The following is a 15,761-nucleotide window of genomic DNA, read 5'->3' on the forward strand; positions in this document are numbered from 1 at the left end:
AGCGTAGCCAAATCAAATGCCCTAGCAACTTCTCAACCCATCCTCTCATTACTCGTTGTTATTCTTTCTCACACCTCTTTCTCTCTCTCTCGCTTTTGATGTTTCTTTATTTTTCCAAACAGTTCGATCCAACGGCATGCATGCACGCCGTAACACACTGTACGATCGAACAGGTCCCACAAAACCGTACGTTAGTGTGCGTGCGATCATGCAGCTATGCTCTCCTTCTGTCTCTCCAACGGCGCGTAGAGTGAGACGGGTGAGAAAGGGAATTGAAAGAGAAAACAAAATACCCCTTTAACTCAGTGTTTCTCAAGCGCGGTTGGTTGATATCGTCTTGTTCTACTGCTTGGTGCGGTTTCTAGTCTAGAAAGTCTTAAAGATGTCTAGGCCGGGAGATGTGGTCCCGAATCGCTTCGGATCCTCTGCGCCACCACAAATAGAATGGAATGTAGACGAAGAATGGTCTAAAACAGGGGGCTGTAAAAAGACAACGGGAGCGATGGTGTGCGTCATCGCATCGCCGGAGCATGAATTTACTTAACGCTGCGCGTCGCTTTTGATAACAAATTGCGCCAACGTGCAGTGAAGTCGTGAAGGGAAAATAAATAAAAACGCAGCCCCGTAGTGGTTCATTTTTTTTGACACATACACTTTTTGCTAGATTATTTTTTACCAACATTCTTCCCACTTAATCTACCAATATTTTACGAGCTTTAATTTCCGAAAGAGGTACGCTTTGTTTGAACTTTAAAGGCGAAGCGTGTTTCAATCGCTCGTGTAGATTAGATAATGCCAGAGATTTGTTTGAAATAAAAAAAAAGAAAAACTTCGTAAGAAGACAACCAGCTCCATCAGTCAAACAAGCGAGCAGAAATCGATCAATGTGTGATGAGATTTTTATGGACGCGTTTAACGTTTATCGCAACTCGTTAAAGAGGTACGGTCGGAGCCCACCATTAATGGGGGATGGTCGTCCGAAAAACCAAAACAAAGGAAAACTGGTTGACCTCCGGAGGTGTGGGAAACCGGACGGGGGAAATTGGTACGATTTTCCTTCCATTCGCATTGGTAGCCCCTTACAAAAAAAAATACGATTGCTGGATTTCGGGGTTACGGTTGAGCTGTGTACGGGAAAAATTGAGTGAAAAACGAAACGAAACGGGGAAGAAAACATTAAAGCGTCCCCACGTCAAACGTCATAGACACGGATACGCACAGGGAGGGTTCATGCTATTATGTGCGAGGTCCAATAAAGTTGTTTTTGTTGCACGGGGTGTAAAAAAAGCGTACCCCCTTTCCGTAGAGGGGTGACGTTATGGATGCTATCCCCCCTTGAACCACACACACACACACACGCAGACACTTTTAAAAACCCAACTCTAAACTCATGCAATGACCCCTACCGCCGTGAACCAACTGATGACGTAGCACATAATTTGCCAGCCATTTGTCGCGCCAGAAGTCTCGTGGGGTCGGAGGGTGAGTTTCACAGTACGGCCGAGGGAATCGAACCAGCTTCTAATCCATTATCACGCACCCACTATATATCTATAAACACACACACACACACACACACACACACACACACACACACACACACACACACACACACACACACACGCACAGATAGAGCCCCCGGGCACCAGGAACTGTTTGTACATATTAACTAAACATTCTCCACGGCGAGCGCGAGAGAAGGTTGTGAATGTGATTTGACTTTTTAATTAGTTTAACGCGTTCTAGGGGTCCTCGGAATCGAAGTCAACGACGCACCGGACACAAACCCACCAGCGTGTGACTACTACGGCTAAGCAGGAAGACGGAGCTAAGGTTCAACAGCTAAACAACGAGCAAGGGGGGTGGTGTTTCTTGGCGGGCCACGGCGGAAGCTATACATCTTCACACGCGTGAAGTTTGAAATGGCGAGCCGAGGTTTGTTTAAAATGGCCATACGGCAATGCAATGCGACCCCGGTCGAATGCATCCATAAAATCGATCATCCGGTTCGGATCTGGTGAGGTAGGTTGTGCGTTTTTCGATATCAACAACAAAAAGTTGGCCATCTTTCTTTCCTTTTTTTTCTCTCCTTCCAGCTGGCGATCTATTTCCAGGGCCACGGAGGCCATCTATTTTTGAAGCACTTGGTTGGTAGAATTTTTTTTGGGTGATACTTTTGTTTAAAAATGAGATCATTGCACAGCATGGTTTCTGGCTTGAGGTTTATGGGGAATTTAACGTGATTTGTTTCCTTTTTGCAAGTCTCGCTGCATATGTCTGCGAAGGATCAATAAATTTACAATCTCACCTAACACGAGCCAGACGAGTGCTAGAGGGTGTTTTTGTGTTGGGGATATCATAAAACAAAACTGATCTTTTCCCCTTTGATGAACTAACCTTCCGGGAATACCGCGTACACAACGGGGTGTGCTGATAGGCTGCCCTCTTTGATAGGGTTCTGCTCTGTGGCCACTTGCGTTCAACAAATTTGTTTATGTCAGTGGTCTATTTTTAACCCTTATCCTTTAAAGGAATGAAATGTTGACTCATAAATCATTTTTTTTCCTTTAACACGGACTCAGCTTCATGATAGTTATATTTAAAGCTTCATGAAAAGTTTATTTTAAACTTTCTTTTCATTTCTTTTTTAATAAGAATTTCTTATTTTTAAAATATTTTCACTAAATTAACCAATAAAGAGTATTGAAAAAATGCGTTTAAGAAAATTGATTTTATCAGATTGATAGTAAAAAATATTTAAAGTTTTACTACCGATGGATTCTACTTGAAGCGAATCTCTCTCAACCGTTATTGCCTTTGAGAGGATTGCTACTAACGTAATAGCGGCTATTGATTTAATCAGTTTAGCACATGGACTGTTTGATATGGTGTCATATGGTATAGCCTTCTTCCTAACAAGACGTCCTAATAACAGACAGATCTGGCATGATAGAACTAGCTCCAAAAGCCACTCAAAAGGGAATCAAACCAGATTCCCAGAACCAGAAAATGATTCCTCAGTAATTTTGAAGTCTTCAATTTTACTCTCTCAAAATTAGCCACAGAACGAAAATGAATAAATCTTAATAAAACAACTTTTCGTCTAACGATTCACTCGAACACTATCGCAACCACATCCACACACTTTAGCTGCTTTCCCAAACAAAAAGCAGCATTCGCACTTATCACTGCCAAGCACAAAGCGCGGATTATTCGCACACACAGCGTTCGTTCTTCCTACTAGTGCTGCTGATGGTTCTGCGGATGCTTCGTCCACAGCAAACGGTAACTTACTTTTAATGCTCGCTGCGCTGGTACGGATACCGCGCTCCCGAAGCCCCGTCACCGATACAGTAAACCGGAAAGACCGGGAGCTGTAGTTTACCGCCTGTCTTTACCGGAAGCGGAACAAACAGCACTCAACAACAAAACTGCACAAACACACACATACGTACACACACACCTTCCTCTTCTGGTAGAAAATCGGATGTGTTTCTGGGAGCGAAACAGTGGAATTTGATTCGAATCAGGACGCACCAGAACACGGCATAAACACACACACACACGTGCACAAAGCCACATACAAAACACACACGTGTATTACACACACTGTTGTGGTGGTGGAGGTGGTGCTGTGTGCGACGGAGACCTGGAGAACCAACCCCCTACCTCCCTTCCCACCCCAAATACAGAGCGAGCGCGTAAATGTCCACACACACACACACACTCTCGGGTTATCCGACACACGACGCGTGGCGTGCGAAAATTTCGTGCGATCTGCCGGCCTCGAACGTCTACTCGCATCTGGCAAACCGTCAGCGGCAATACCATCGGCACCCGAAACTGGGGCTCTTCGGCGGTCGGACCGCCTCGGCTCGGTTAGGGACGAAAACGGTCGCCCTTTCGGTGGGCTCGCAGGGCGATGGAGTCCGTGCGTGGAGCCCGTGCAGGAAGCGACCGGGAGCAGACGCAGTCAATGAAAAGCACGAGCCACCAATTTTCCGACCACGAAGCAGATGACTGGACTGGTCGATGATGATTCTCGCCGACGCTGATGATGATGACGCCGTTCGTTTATCTCGCGCTCGCTCTCGGTTGCTCTTCTGGTGGCCGGGTGAACGGGTCCTTTGAGGGGGGAGGGGAACCGGATGCAAGCTTTTGCGAAGCGAATTTCCACCGGCAAGCGCTTTCGCTTTACTGGGAGGGAGAAAAATGGAGAGTATGCGAAGGAAACCCTCGCTCGCTCATCGCTCTCTTCCTTGCTCAGCTGAACCGATACGGTGAGCGATAAGCGTCCCGGCAGCCATTGAAGAGAGTTTGCGCGCTGTTTTCCACCATTTTTCTGGTTCCTCTACCCTCCACACACACACACCGGCTCCACACAGCATCCAGGAAAAGCGGCTTGTTTATTTATGAAACGAACCCAACGAATGCGACCCGATGGCCCGCTGGAGTCGGCCGAGCGTTTTGCCTAGCGTTGCCGGTTTGCCCGGTGCGAAACGGGGCTCTAGCCGGTCCGGTATTCCATCCACCGCTACCAGGACAACCAGTAACTAAAATCCGACTCCCCCTCCCCCCTCCACCACCTCATCCACCATCCTCTCGTCTGTCCCGTTCACGGGGAAAACAACGCTCGACTCCCGTCTACTCCAGCCACCACCAGCGCGAATGCCGGCTGTACCGGGCGTGCGTCGTACGAACGGACGACGGATGGACGCTTTTTCCCTGCTTCCCACTTTCCCTCGCTATCCTCGCGTTTCCACATTTTCCCAACTTCCGTTGGAATGCTTTTTTTCACAGGAAGAAAATGCGAAAACACAAATAATAAACGCCAAAAGAAAGAAGTTATTTTGCTCGGTGGAAATTGTTAAGTGACGCGGTTGCAACACACGTGGAACGGTTGATGTGTGTATGTGCACGGTACGTAGTGGACAGGAATGCTATCCAACTACTGCCGCTGTCCTGACGCTACCGGGCCTGTGCGCTTGGCACGGCGCATGAGTGAGCGGGGACGGATGGAAGGGGAGCCGCATTGGCAAGCTTTTGAGGAAATGTTTCGATCAAAATCCTTCCCGATGGGGAGTACTGCTAAGTAATGCAGAGAGTAGCGAACGTAGCGCTGCTGGAGGAGGCATCTCGCCCGCTGGAAATCATTGAAATAAGTAGTTGCGATGCGAATACGTCGTTGGAATGGTGCTAGTTGGGTGGCGAAGAATGTGTGCTGTAACATTTTATTCAAAAATCTAGATTCCTCTTACACTGGATCATCTGCTGATAAACCATTAGATAATATGCAAATAAGACTCCGCTTAATAGGTGGTCGAAGAGTGATGTAAAATATTCAGGATTTTAGCTACACGGTGGATTCGAGTTTGAAGCTCAACCTAACTGGACTTCGTTATCCGAAGAACCTTATTATTACTAATTTATTATTACTAGTAGAGACGATCATTTTAAATTATTCAAACATCTCACGCTACAATTTTTATTTCTGATTACGAATTATTTTTAAAACAATTGGTAATGTAGAGGAAAATGTGTGTTAATTATAAGAAAATTAATAAAATTATATTATATAAATTTTAATTATGAAAGTACTTCTGGAAATATTTAATTTATCTAACGATGAAATGTTCCCGTTGTGTTGTACCCGAACTGCAATAATAAATGAGCACTTGTACGCTAGCTCGCGTGCAAGTGATTCTTTTACGCAAGACGCATATCAACGAGCGCCATCTGGTGTTTGGGGAGAAATATGCGACAGGAATTTAAATGTGGTTTGAAATAGGAACTTTAACGGTCATTCGAATTTATAAAATTAGCTAAAGAAATGTGTGAATCGGGTTAAAAACTAGCTTGACTAATCATTTTTTTAAATTAAAAAGTATATTTGATTCATCAAGCGTAATTTATTTAACCAAGGGGGGTATGATAAGAAGGAAGATCAATCTTCAGTCTTCCTTCTTCCGATTTGTGAATGAAAGGTACACATCGAGTTTTAACAATTCTTACAATTCAGTCAGCCAAACAGTTCGATCTAGCGTTCTTTACAAGCTTGTGATATGTGACACCTTAAGTAAATATAAAGGTTCTCAGAATACCATAGCCATACCATTCAAAAGAATAATGTATGAAGCGTTTTATTATGAATTATGAAAACTAACTACTCGATGAGAAGAGACACAGATTCAAATTGTTTGCAAGTATGAATTTTTAACTTTTTTTCTCATTTTACTAACCAATAATGATTTCAACCATAAACTAGATCCCTTAAATGATTCGTTGGGCCCCTGAAATGAAAGCCTCTTCGTGTGCCGCACGCTCACTTCACCGTGTCCTTTATCCACTCGCTCGCACTGTCTAAATTTACAAACATTTCGCTGCCATTCGCACGACAGTACGGGAAGTTGAACATCATCATCCCCGCCAAGAAGTAGCGTGGTACATTATCAACCCGCTTGAGGTACTGCAGTGGAGATCCCGTGGCGTAATTGTGACAGTGACCCGCCGGACGTTCTTTATACACTCCGCACAGCACATCTTCCGTCGCTGGCAGATGGATACCGAGCTTTTCATAGTCTTTGCGGCAGTTAACTACCGAGGACAGATTCATTGCGTCACGTTCCAGCTTCGGGAAGAGGTATTTGTTACGCTTCCAGCCGCTTAGCGTTAGGCAGGACTCTTTGTAATCATCAATGCTGGGTAGACAGATGGGTTTAACGTTTGGCTTCGCTGTATCTGCGTTATGCTTTAGCTTCAACAGAGCCAGATTGTTGCTGTAGAGCGGTTGGTTGTAGCTGGGATGGAAGAGGACCTGCTCGATATCAACCGATTGGGTCGTGGTGGTCACACCGGCTTCGGAGTCCTCCAGCGTACGAATGTTGTGCTCTCCGAGGCGAACCGATTTGCTGCGGAAGATAGAAACAGGGAAATGAGAAGCGATCTTCCTTATCTTCTAAAACTAAGGCATGACACTTACAGCTTATAGTTACCGAAGATCCCATCGATACAATGCCCAACGGTGAGCACATACCGTGGATGCACGAGCACCCCGCTGCAAACCAGATGGATCTGTGCCTTATCTAGCTGCCGGAATTCCAGCAGCACATTCCAAGGATATTGATTGAATACGGGCTTCTGCATCTCGTCCCGTATCTCCGCGTTGTTTGCCTTACCACAATCTTGCAGCTTAAGCAAATTCCTCTGGTCAACCATTCGCTGATGAGCTTTGATCCAGCTGGCGTACTGAGCGACATCGGTGTAAGTGGCCGGCAGTGCCGCATTACACGACGACTCCCCATTATCGAGATCCATCCGGGCGGCCGCACTCACAATCCCACGCAGATACCACACCTGATCCTTGGCGAAGTACAACCCGCCACCACTGTCCCCGGAGCACACGTTAGCACCGGTTTCGGTACCGATGGCACACAGTTTACCCACGTCCTGTGGCAGAAAGCGAACGTGCTCGGGCAGCTGCTCGATACACTTCTGCTTCTCGATCACCCTCATCGACGCTTGCTGAAGCGTTTCGCTGATGCGGTGCGACTCGTCGAACCCAAAGCCAACGGCAATACCCGACTGGCTGAGCACATCGATAAGCGTTGGGTTGTGCGCCGGCCACAGACAGATCGGGAAGATGACGAACGTCTCGAACGAGATCGCCCGATCGGGACGCATCAGGGCGATATCGTTGTAGAACTTGCGACTATCGTACTTGGGGTGCAGGATGATTTCGAACAGGTTGTAAATTTCTACATTCGGATCGGTGTCGTTGTACAGCTGGTACAAGCCAACCTTCACGAAGTATCGTTCCGGGTTCGGTTCCTGTATGCAGTGAGCAGCTAAAACAAGCAGAATGTGAATTTAGCAAGTGACTTCACTGTGACGGGGTAGTCCCCACGATTTGCTTACCAGATAGAATGAAGTTCTCACTGATAATAGATCCACCGCACTTGTAATCGGGCCTAGCCGTCGTCTTTCCACGTGCAAATAGGGCCGCATGCCAGGGCCAGTCGCCACGCTCTGCCTTGATACCTTTCGTCACGAGTCCCATCGGTGAAAGGCGACGCACTCCACAGGTTGCTAAAACAGGAAGCCTTCTTTAATGGGTGTTTCAAAGTTGCATTAAGTTAAAGGCAAATTACACGACTCAACTGTAGCAGGTCGGAGCAATGTAAACAGCACCAGTAATACCGTGGGGATTCCCCAACACTCGCTGATAACCTTTCCCATGCTGCAGTGGACCGAACCGTCCAACACAACTGCTTGTCTGGACGTCTACTCTTACAATGAGAAACGGGTACCGAGGAAGCCTTCCTGCAGCTGAGACTGATCGAGGATCGAGGCTTTACGGGAGAATCGCTGATCGTGAGATTATGGAGAGACAGTTCGGAGCAATTTTCGGCAAAGTCGGTAGAACATCTAGACGCACACAGCCACAGTTCATGGTGGGAGCTGGTTGTTTTTTTGTTTGTTTTATTAACCGGACCGACAGTTCCGGGCGGCTTACATATCAGTATACAAAGAGGTAACATAAAGTTAAGTGAAAAGGGTATAGACCGCTACTAATATATAATTAACTAGATTTTATGCTACGCGTGTCATGCTTACATCGGAGGTTCAACCATTCAAAGGGGACAGTGGCTTACATCGAATATGTTTTGCGTTATGTTTTTTTTCCTCACCCTCTCCCATAGTTCCGCTTAGGGGGGCTTTTTTGCTTCATTTAAGTTCCATTTAAGTACGTACGCCTGCGCGTATGCAAGCGGCACCACATCTGAGAAGAGACTATTTAAAAAGTGGCTGGCTGGCTGTGTTACATATGTTTTACTAATGCGTAGAAGTTTAAGTGTAACGATCATGGCGATTTACGATTTACATCGTGTATGTGTGTGTATTCTCTCCCTAATTCTCCTACTTCAGCATTTCCTCAATACTGCTTGCCGATAGCTCGGGGATAGGGAAATGGTGGCTTTTGCGAAAGCTAAGGATCCGAACGCTTTTAGAAAGTACTTTATCACATCGCACATTTGCGAATCAGCAGATACTCGGAGAACTGTTGCGTCTCGACACCACCGCCAGTGCTGGCCTCCACGCTGAACCCGGCATTTAGCAGCCGCGTCAGCACCTGGATCGAGTTGAGCTTGCAGTACCCGTTCAGCGGAAACCGTATCACCTGCCGCCCGTCGAACTGATTCCAAGCCGCACCGGTCCGTGCGTCCAGAATGGCCTGGTTCGTCTCGGGAAACACCTCGTCCAGGACGGCCCGTTCGGCCGAGATCAGTATACGTTCGCCCAGATCGGGTGAGATGTGCAGTGCCACCACGTCATGGTTGGTGGTGTCCGTCTGCAACGCGCCCTTGCACTTGCTTCGGCTGCCACCAAACGGTGGTATGCCGTTCCCGCTGCGCTGGCGCTCTTTCTTCAGATGTTCGATCTGTTTGATCATAGCTGAAAGTGGTAGACAAAAAAAAATGCGAAAGAGGTTAGAATTCTCCTCATTCTATGAAGAGTGCTTGAAGATCGTAAAGCGTGTAACAATCGCTGGAAAGTATACTCACGAACAATATCGAAATATTTGGCCTCCTCCAGCAGCAGCTCCAGGTCTGGGAAATCTTCCGATACCAGCAGCTTTGAGTTGCGCATGAAGTTAAGTATATGGCGAAACATGCCTCCATCGCGATCGATAAAGTAGTGCTGCTTCAGTGAATCCAGCACGATCGGGATGCAGCCGTTGAAGAGCTTGGCTAGCCGCGAGTCGGGATATCTTGGGGGTGGAAAATTGAATTAAAGGGAGAAGGAGTTTACTGAAAAGCATCTTTGTGGTAATACATGATAAACTGTACAATCTACTCTAAATGATAGCCTTGTGATGAGGAATCTGGTTCTGATTTGTTTCTCAAGTTCCAGGCTGACTTTAATGCAAGACGACCAGTGAGAACTCTGAGACCCATGAACGCTGTGGGACTCACGAGAAAAACTTTTACCCCAGGAATGTTTGAACCGGTTATAGAAATTCTAAGGAAAATTAGGGAACTCTTAACCTTAACACCCTTTCTATTACAAGCATAGATCATAGAAGTAGCCAATGGATACTTTGAGCTGTAGGGCTTAAGGGAACTGCAGAGGCTTGGCCTAATAGAAGAGATAAGTTTTTATTCTACGGAGCCCAATCCAAACAGAATGGGAACTGAAAGGAAAATATTGGAGGCCTAGGAGACATCAGAAGGATCTAGTCATAGGGCCTTTAAATGGATTTTAGTATTTAGTTTTTATGGAATCAATACGAGCATGACCCCTCAGAATAAACCTTACTTCCTTTGTTGGTTGATCGAGTTCTAAGGTCATGCCTGCCATTTCTGACTCTAGATTTATTGATAATACGTAGTTGGATATTCAGTCCTCACGACGGCAATACGGCTGCGGATAAGATTTGAGCCCAGGCACCACGTCAAAATCGGCGCCACTGTCACCTCTCCTACCGAGCTGTATCAGATTTATTCTTAATTCTATTAATTTTCTTATTTAATCGTCTTGGTTAACTACTAAAAAGGAAGCAAATCTACTTGATATATAAAGGGCTCTAAGCCTGTTGGAATAGGTTTCTTTTTCCTAACGAATGAGGTATCTATTCAATGTTCAGAGGACCTCTCGCTAAATTCTTTACGCAAGTGTACTCCAGAAAATCATCTCTCTCACGTGAACGTTTACTTCTTCCATTCCTACTTACTTGGTTAATGTTTCCAGCGAGCTGGTGTAGATCGTACCACCGACATCGATGTGCACCGGTGCCGTGTATTTGGACGCTGCCGCCACGCACGGTATGCCGGTGATCTGCTTGTGGTTCGAGTGATGGTACCCGCTGCCAACGCCGGTCACGGCCGGCGACCCGGCCGGTATCGGTGGGGTGGGTGTGGGCGACGACGAGTTCGAAATGGTGGGCGATGTGGTGGGCGAGGTGCTGATTTTGATCTGCGTCGCTGTGAACAGGCGCGTCGCGGACAGATCGCGCGGCTCGAGCGGCTTCACGTCCCGGTCCGCGGCACGATCACGTTCCCGGTCGCGGTCACGATCACGGTCCCGCTCCATATCGCTGTTACATTTCCTTCTGCGAACGAAAGCACGAAAGCACCGAACGCTTAATGTAAATGTCCTCAAGTGTCAACTGATCGTAGGGCGAGGTTGTGTTTTTTTTTCTTCTTCTTGGGATGGAAACTCAAAGAGTGAGAAAGACCGTGTGGCGTGGTCCAATTGAGTTCCAGCCGGAGGGCAATGCAACCCAAATGGTGGTGTGGTACCATGTTCTGTTGTCAAGTTATCAAAAAATATAATTAATACTTCTCATAGCCCCCCCTCCCCATTTCCCTCTCTTCATTCGCTTCCCCCTTCTCCACCCTGTTCTTCCTGCCAGTTGGGCACCCCTTTTTGGACCTCACATTTGGAGCTCGTTTTTGGAGCCCGAACCGTTTTACGCTCGAAGGCATCCCTGCCCGGGCCGACCAGCTGTGGTCAGCTGGTGTGGGTTAAACGCTGGGGTGTCGTCGTCGTTTACAAATCCGTGACTGTTTTTCGGTACATTAAATCATGCCCGCACTTCTTTGGGCGAAATAATTTTATAAATATATTGCATTACCCTCACCCCTACCCATTGCACCACCACCTACCCTTAAACCCCGCGCGTCTGTGTACGTTCGTTCGATTTGCCTAAAGGCACCGGGCAGGGAGTTGGCGTTCATGCGTTCATTTGACAGCGAGTGTGGGAGATGGAAGAGAGTGGAATTTTTGTTGGCAAAGTTGGCAACAGCAAAAAAAAAAACTCCCCAAAGCGGTACGCAATATCACGGATTGAATCCGTTGCAAATGTGAAACTGCAAATGTAAGGTGGTACTGGCGGCGATATAAAAAAACACACACACACACACACACACACACACGAAGTCTAAAGTCCCAAAAGTGAATTTTTCACTCTTTTGGGGCCTCGAATCCGCAAAAAAACCCGCACACAACCACCACCACCAACAGCTTGACAGCCATGTCCTTGGGGCAGCTCATGAATTCCTGTTCGGATGAGGGGTTTTCCCTTTTGCCGGACGATTGAGGTGATGATTGAGCGTGGTGGTACCGTGGTTACCCCGGAGCGATCTAGCAAGAGGTAAATACGGCATAGTAATTTGGGAGTATTGTGGCCAAAAAAAAAATGGGTTCGAACTTATGTGAAGGAAGGAACGAAAAAACGACAGGCTTGCTGCACCAAAGTGACAAGGGCGTTGCTCATCATCACTGTCCAGCGCTTGCAGTTACCTGCCGAACCGTGGCTGTGTCGATGCAGTCGCGGAAATGTTCGCGTAGGTCGCATTAAGTGTCCCCAGGCAGTTTCGATGAACCCGTTATTCTTCCGTTTTCCAATATGAAAAGGGAACATATTGAAATCATTGCGATTAATTTGACTCCTCTTAAGTGAGCGAGGAACAAAGAACAAGAAATGAAAGGGAGGGACTTTTAGCTCCAAGCAATCAAGACTTCAGTTTTGTGAGTAAAAGTATGAAAAGAGTTTAAAGTTTTCATAAGGTCCTAGCTAAATCAATTGCCAACATGATTAGACATTCATTTGATAAGCAACGGTCAAATGCTTGCGCTACACCGGTCAGTATCATCTTTCTTAGTCAAAGTCCATTCCTTCACCCAGCCATTACGATACACCTAACGCTCCGCATCTTTAGCTCTGGCAAGACCGAGTTACGGTTGGGAATGCCCTCTGGTCAGCAGGAGTGGTCCAGCAACCATCGTCACCTGTAACACCCAAGCCGAACAACTTCTGGCTCGCTTCACACTGCTGCTGCCGGTATGTCTTGGACGATCTTTCTACCATCTTCACCGGAAAGCAAACGATATACGCTAGCATGCACGAAGTTTGGTTTTAATTTGTTAAAATTACCCCCTTTCAGCTCACCACACTTTCTACTCCCCTCCCGGTCCCCGATCCCTCCGCGTCCGTCCCGGTTTGGAGATAGTTTCCATATGTGGTTTGTTCTTCGGGATGCTCTTCTCAAAATACGATACACTCAGACCCTGAAACCGGAATGAACCTTCCGTCGGACCAAAACTGACCATCAATAGTGCAACAATAACAAAACAACGAAACAATGTTATTCTTTCGTAAGGAAGCGTTCCAGTGTTGTGATAGTACAGGAAGCAGTAAGGAAAAGGGGCATCATTCCAAATAGAATCCTAAAACCGATGAAGCATTAAGAGTGATGTGGGCTTAGATAGAGCTTGATCGAGAAAAAAGGGGGAGGAGAGAATTTATTTTCATTATAATTTTTCACTCCTTGGTACAGTTTTTTTTTGGTATGTGGATGATTTCATGATGAGATGATAGGTTTGAGTAGGGTAAATAGTGAAAGTTGTGCCGTGTTGTAACAGGTTACGGGCAGCTGTGAAAATTCTCATGGTCTGTGCTGGTTGAGCATACAGCATCGGTTTATTCTTGTGCCATGTTGTTATTTGAAGGAATTGATCAAATCATGTTAATGTTGAAGCTCGATATTGATGAAACAGAAATTGAAGCATAACGAAGCAATGGATTTAAATTTAACTAAAAGAACTATCATTCTTCAACTTCACATCAGATCTTTGTCGTGCAGGAAGGAAAAATAAGATGCAATGATCCCTTTTTGAAATAAATTTAATAGTGTTGTGTCATCCAAATGATACAGTGATTGCAAAAGTGATGAACTGGAATATAAAACCCTGCTCTGGGGTGCTCTTCAACCACCAAGCGAATGTCCTGATTGATTGGACTTGACTTAGGTTTCATATCTTCCTAGCTCTTGAGAGTAGCTCTTGGGACGAGTCCGTTGGCCGAGGTTCAAATCCCAGCCAAGAAAGCCTCCCCGTGCACAGGATCGGTAAAATCAAGTCAAGCAAAGCCAGAAACGGCAGGCCAATGACTTTGTCTCCAAATATAAAAGAGTTACCCAAGTAGCTGAAGTTGAAACAAAGCTCAAAACATCCATACATGGAACAGGCATGACACGCAGGATATACTTTAAAGGTGATCTCCTTGAGTAGTACGATCTCTAGCGCTATTCTCTACTGTGCAAAGCATCAAACTTGCCTCATACTTTCGGTCTGTGAATCAAGGAAATGAATTTTCCAACGATCTACCATCGATCTGATTTTGTGTACAACCGATAGAAAGCACACATGGCCTTGTGATTTATGGTTTGATCTAATAGTATAATAATTTCAATATGTTACGATCAAACTTTCTACCCGACGAAACAAACCACTCGCCACTGCTACTCGCAGCAAATCGTTGATGAGATCGTATTAAACATCACGACATTAATGCATCCCCATCTCCAAAAACTGCATTCAAGTTTCTCAATGCCCCCTCCCCAAAAACCTAACCTCACCCAAAACAAACAGAGCGTAAGCAGTACGTGTGCTTCTCCAGAACCCTGCATGTTGCCTGCACCCTTCCCTGGCACTTGTTTTCCATTTTATTGAAAACATTCCCGCCTACCCTCGGCCACCATCCGGCCACTGCTCTAATGCCGTATTTCATCATTTCATAATTTAAATAGTTTTCGCTCCGAATCCCGCGCCGGCTCATCCTGTACGGTCGCCTCGGTATCGCCAGGCCCGATTTCATTCCCGTTAAACATTCCCACCTTTCCACTCCCGGCACACCGCCCCGCTACTGGGGGGGGGGGGGGGGGGGGACTAGCTCGGGAAAATTAGTATGTACATCCGAAAAATAGAAATTTTAGCCCGAAAATCGAAATCCTCGCTAGTGCACAACAACAGCAGCAGCAGGAGAAATAAAAAAAATACCTCCCGAACGGAAGGAAAAACTGTGCGATTCGGCCCAAAACATGGCTGCCAAAAGGTGCAACTACGAAGGGGTGGATGGGTACCCGAAATAGGGTGATGGGTGGGCGGTGTGTACATTTAAATGGATATTTTCGATACGGTGGCCACGGCTTTTTCTAGTGTGGTGCCGTGGCGTTCCTTTCCGGTTGTGGATGGAGAGCAGTGGAGGCAGTGGTAATGGGAACGACCCTACCACCGACGGAAATTCACATTTGATTTTACGATGTTGACTGCGGAGGTGCATGGAGGGGAGGGAGGGGTCCTCCTCCCACCACCCATAGATTGCATACCACCGGCTCCCGGTTTCAAAGACCCGGCCGTTCGGTCCAAAACTGTCCGCCTGCGCTATGTGACTTTGCATAAACTATCCCAAGCGATCTGCTGGTTCCCCTGTGTGTATGCGCGAATGTGCACATGTGTGTGTGTGTGTGTGTGTGCATCCCACAGCCACAGACCCGCTCATGCACACCAATAAATAGTGCATGATAAATTTGTACATTTTAGATTATTTATTCAAAATATATTACCTCCGGGGGCGGAATCGAATGGTGAATTATGGCTGAAAAATATTTTCCTACGCTCGATGTGTGCAGCCGGATTTTCCGTTGTTCGACTCACCCGATTCCCCCGTTCCACCTTCACCTCGGTGAGCCAGGAGATTTTCAGGAGATTTTCGCGGCAAACCCCTCGTCCCCCTTCCTCTGTTTGTTCCTTCCGCTTCACCCTCCCCAACAACAGGAGGCCCCCGCTTTTCCATTCGCGCGGCAGGTAAAAGTTAGGAAAATACTTCAACAAACCCGCAATGTACTGCGGCCCCGTAAACGTTTCTTACCCCGGCACGCTGTAACGCGCGCTTTTTCGGGTGATGGTATCCGCGGCCG

General features: G+C 46.7%; 2 protein-coding genes across 2 annotated transcripts; both read right to left on the minus strand.

Moving 5' to 3' along the window:
• Positions 1–6,109: 6,109 nt before the first annotated feature.
• On the minus strand, positions 6,110–8,303 carry LOC118517243 (serine protease 53-like). The gene is made up of 4 exons (XM_036063218.1): positions 8,148–8,303; positions 7,915–8,085; positions 6,980–7,844; positions 6,110–6,908 (listed from the first exon to the last, which is right to left on the minus strand). Exons 1-4 carry the CDS (start codon positions 8,233–8,235, stop codon positions 6,323–6,325), a joined length of 1,710 nt encoding a protein of 569 aa, XP_035919111.1. The 5' UTR covers positions 8,236–8,303; the 3' UTR covers positions 6,110–6,322.
• Positions 8,304–8,444: 141 nt separating this feature from the next.
• Positions 8,445–11,320, minus strand: LOC118517244 (BTB/POZ domain-containing protein kctd15-like). The gene is made up of 3 exons (XM_036063219.1): positions 10,733–11,320; positions 9,564–9,769; positions 8,445–9,453 (listed from the first exon to the last, which is right to left on the minus strand). The coding sequence occupies exons 1-3, from the start codon at positions 11,089–11,091 to the stop codon at positions 9,020–9,022; spliced, it is 999 nt and encodes a 332-aa protein (XP_035919112.1). The 5' UTR covers positions 11,092–11,320; the 3' UTR covers positions 8,445–9,019.
• Between the last annotated feature and the right edge of the window lie 4,441 nt (positions 11,321–15,761).

Source organism: Anopheles stephensi, unplaced genomic scaffold (assembly GCF_013141755.1).
Source record: "Anopheles stephensi strain Indian unplaced genomic scaffold, UCI_ANSTEP_V1.0 ucontig89, whole genome shotgun sequence".
Taxonomy (NCBI): Eukaryota; Metazoa; Arthropoda; class Insecta; order Diptera; family Culicidae; genus Anopheles; species Anopheles stephensi.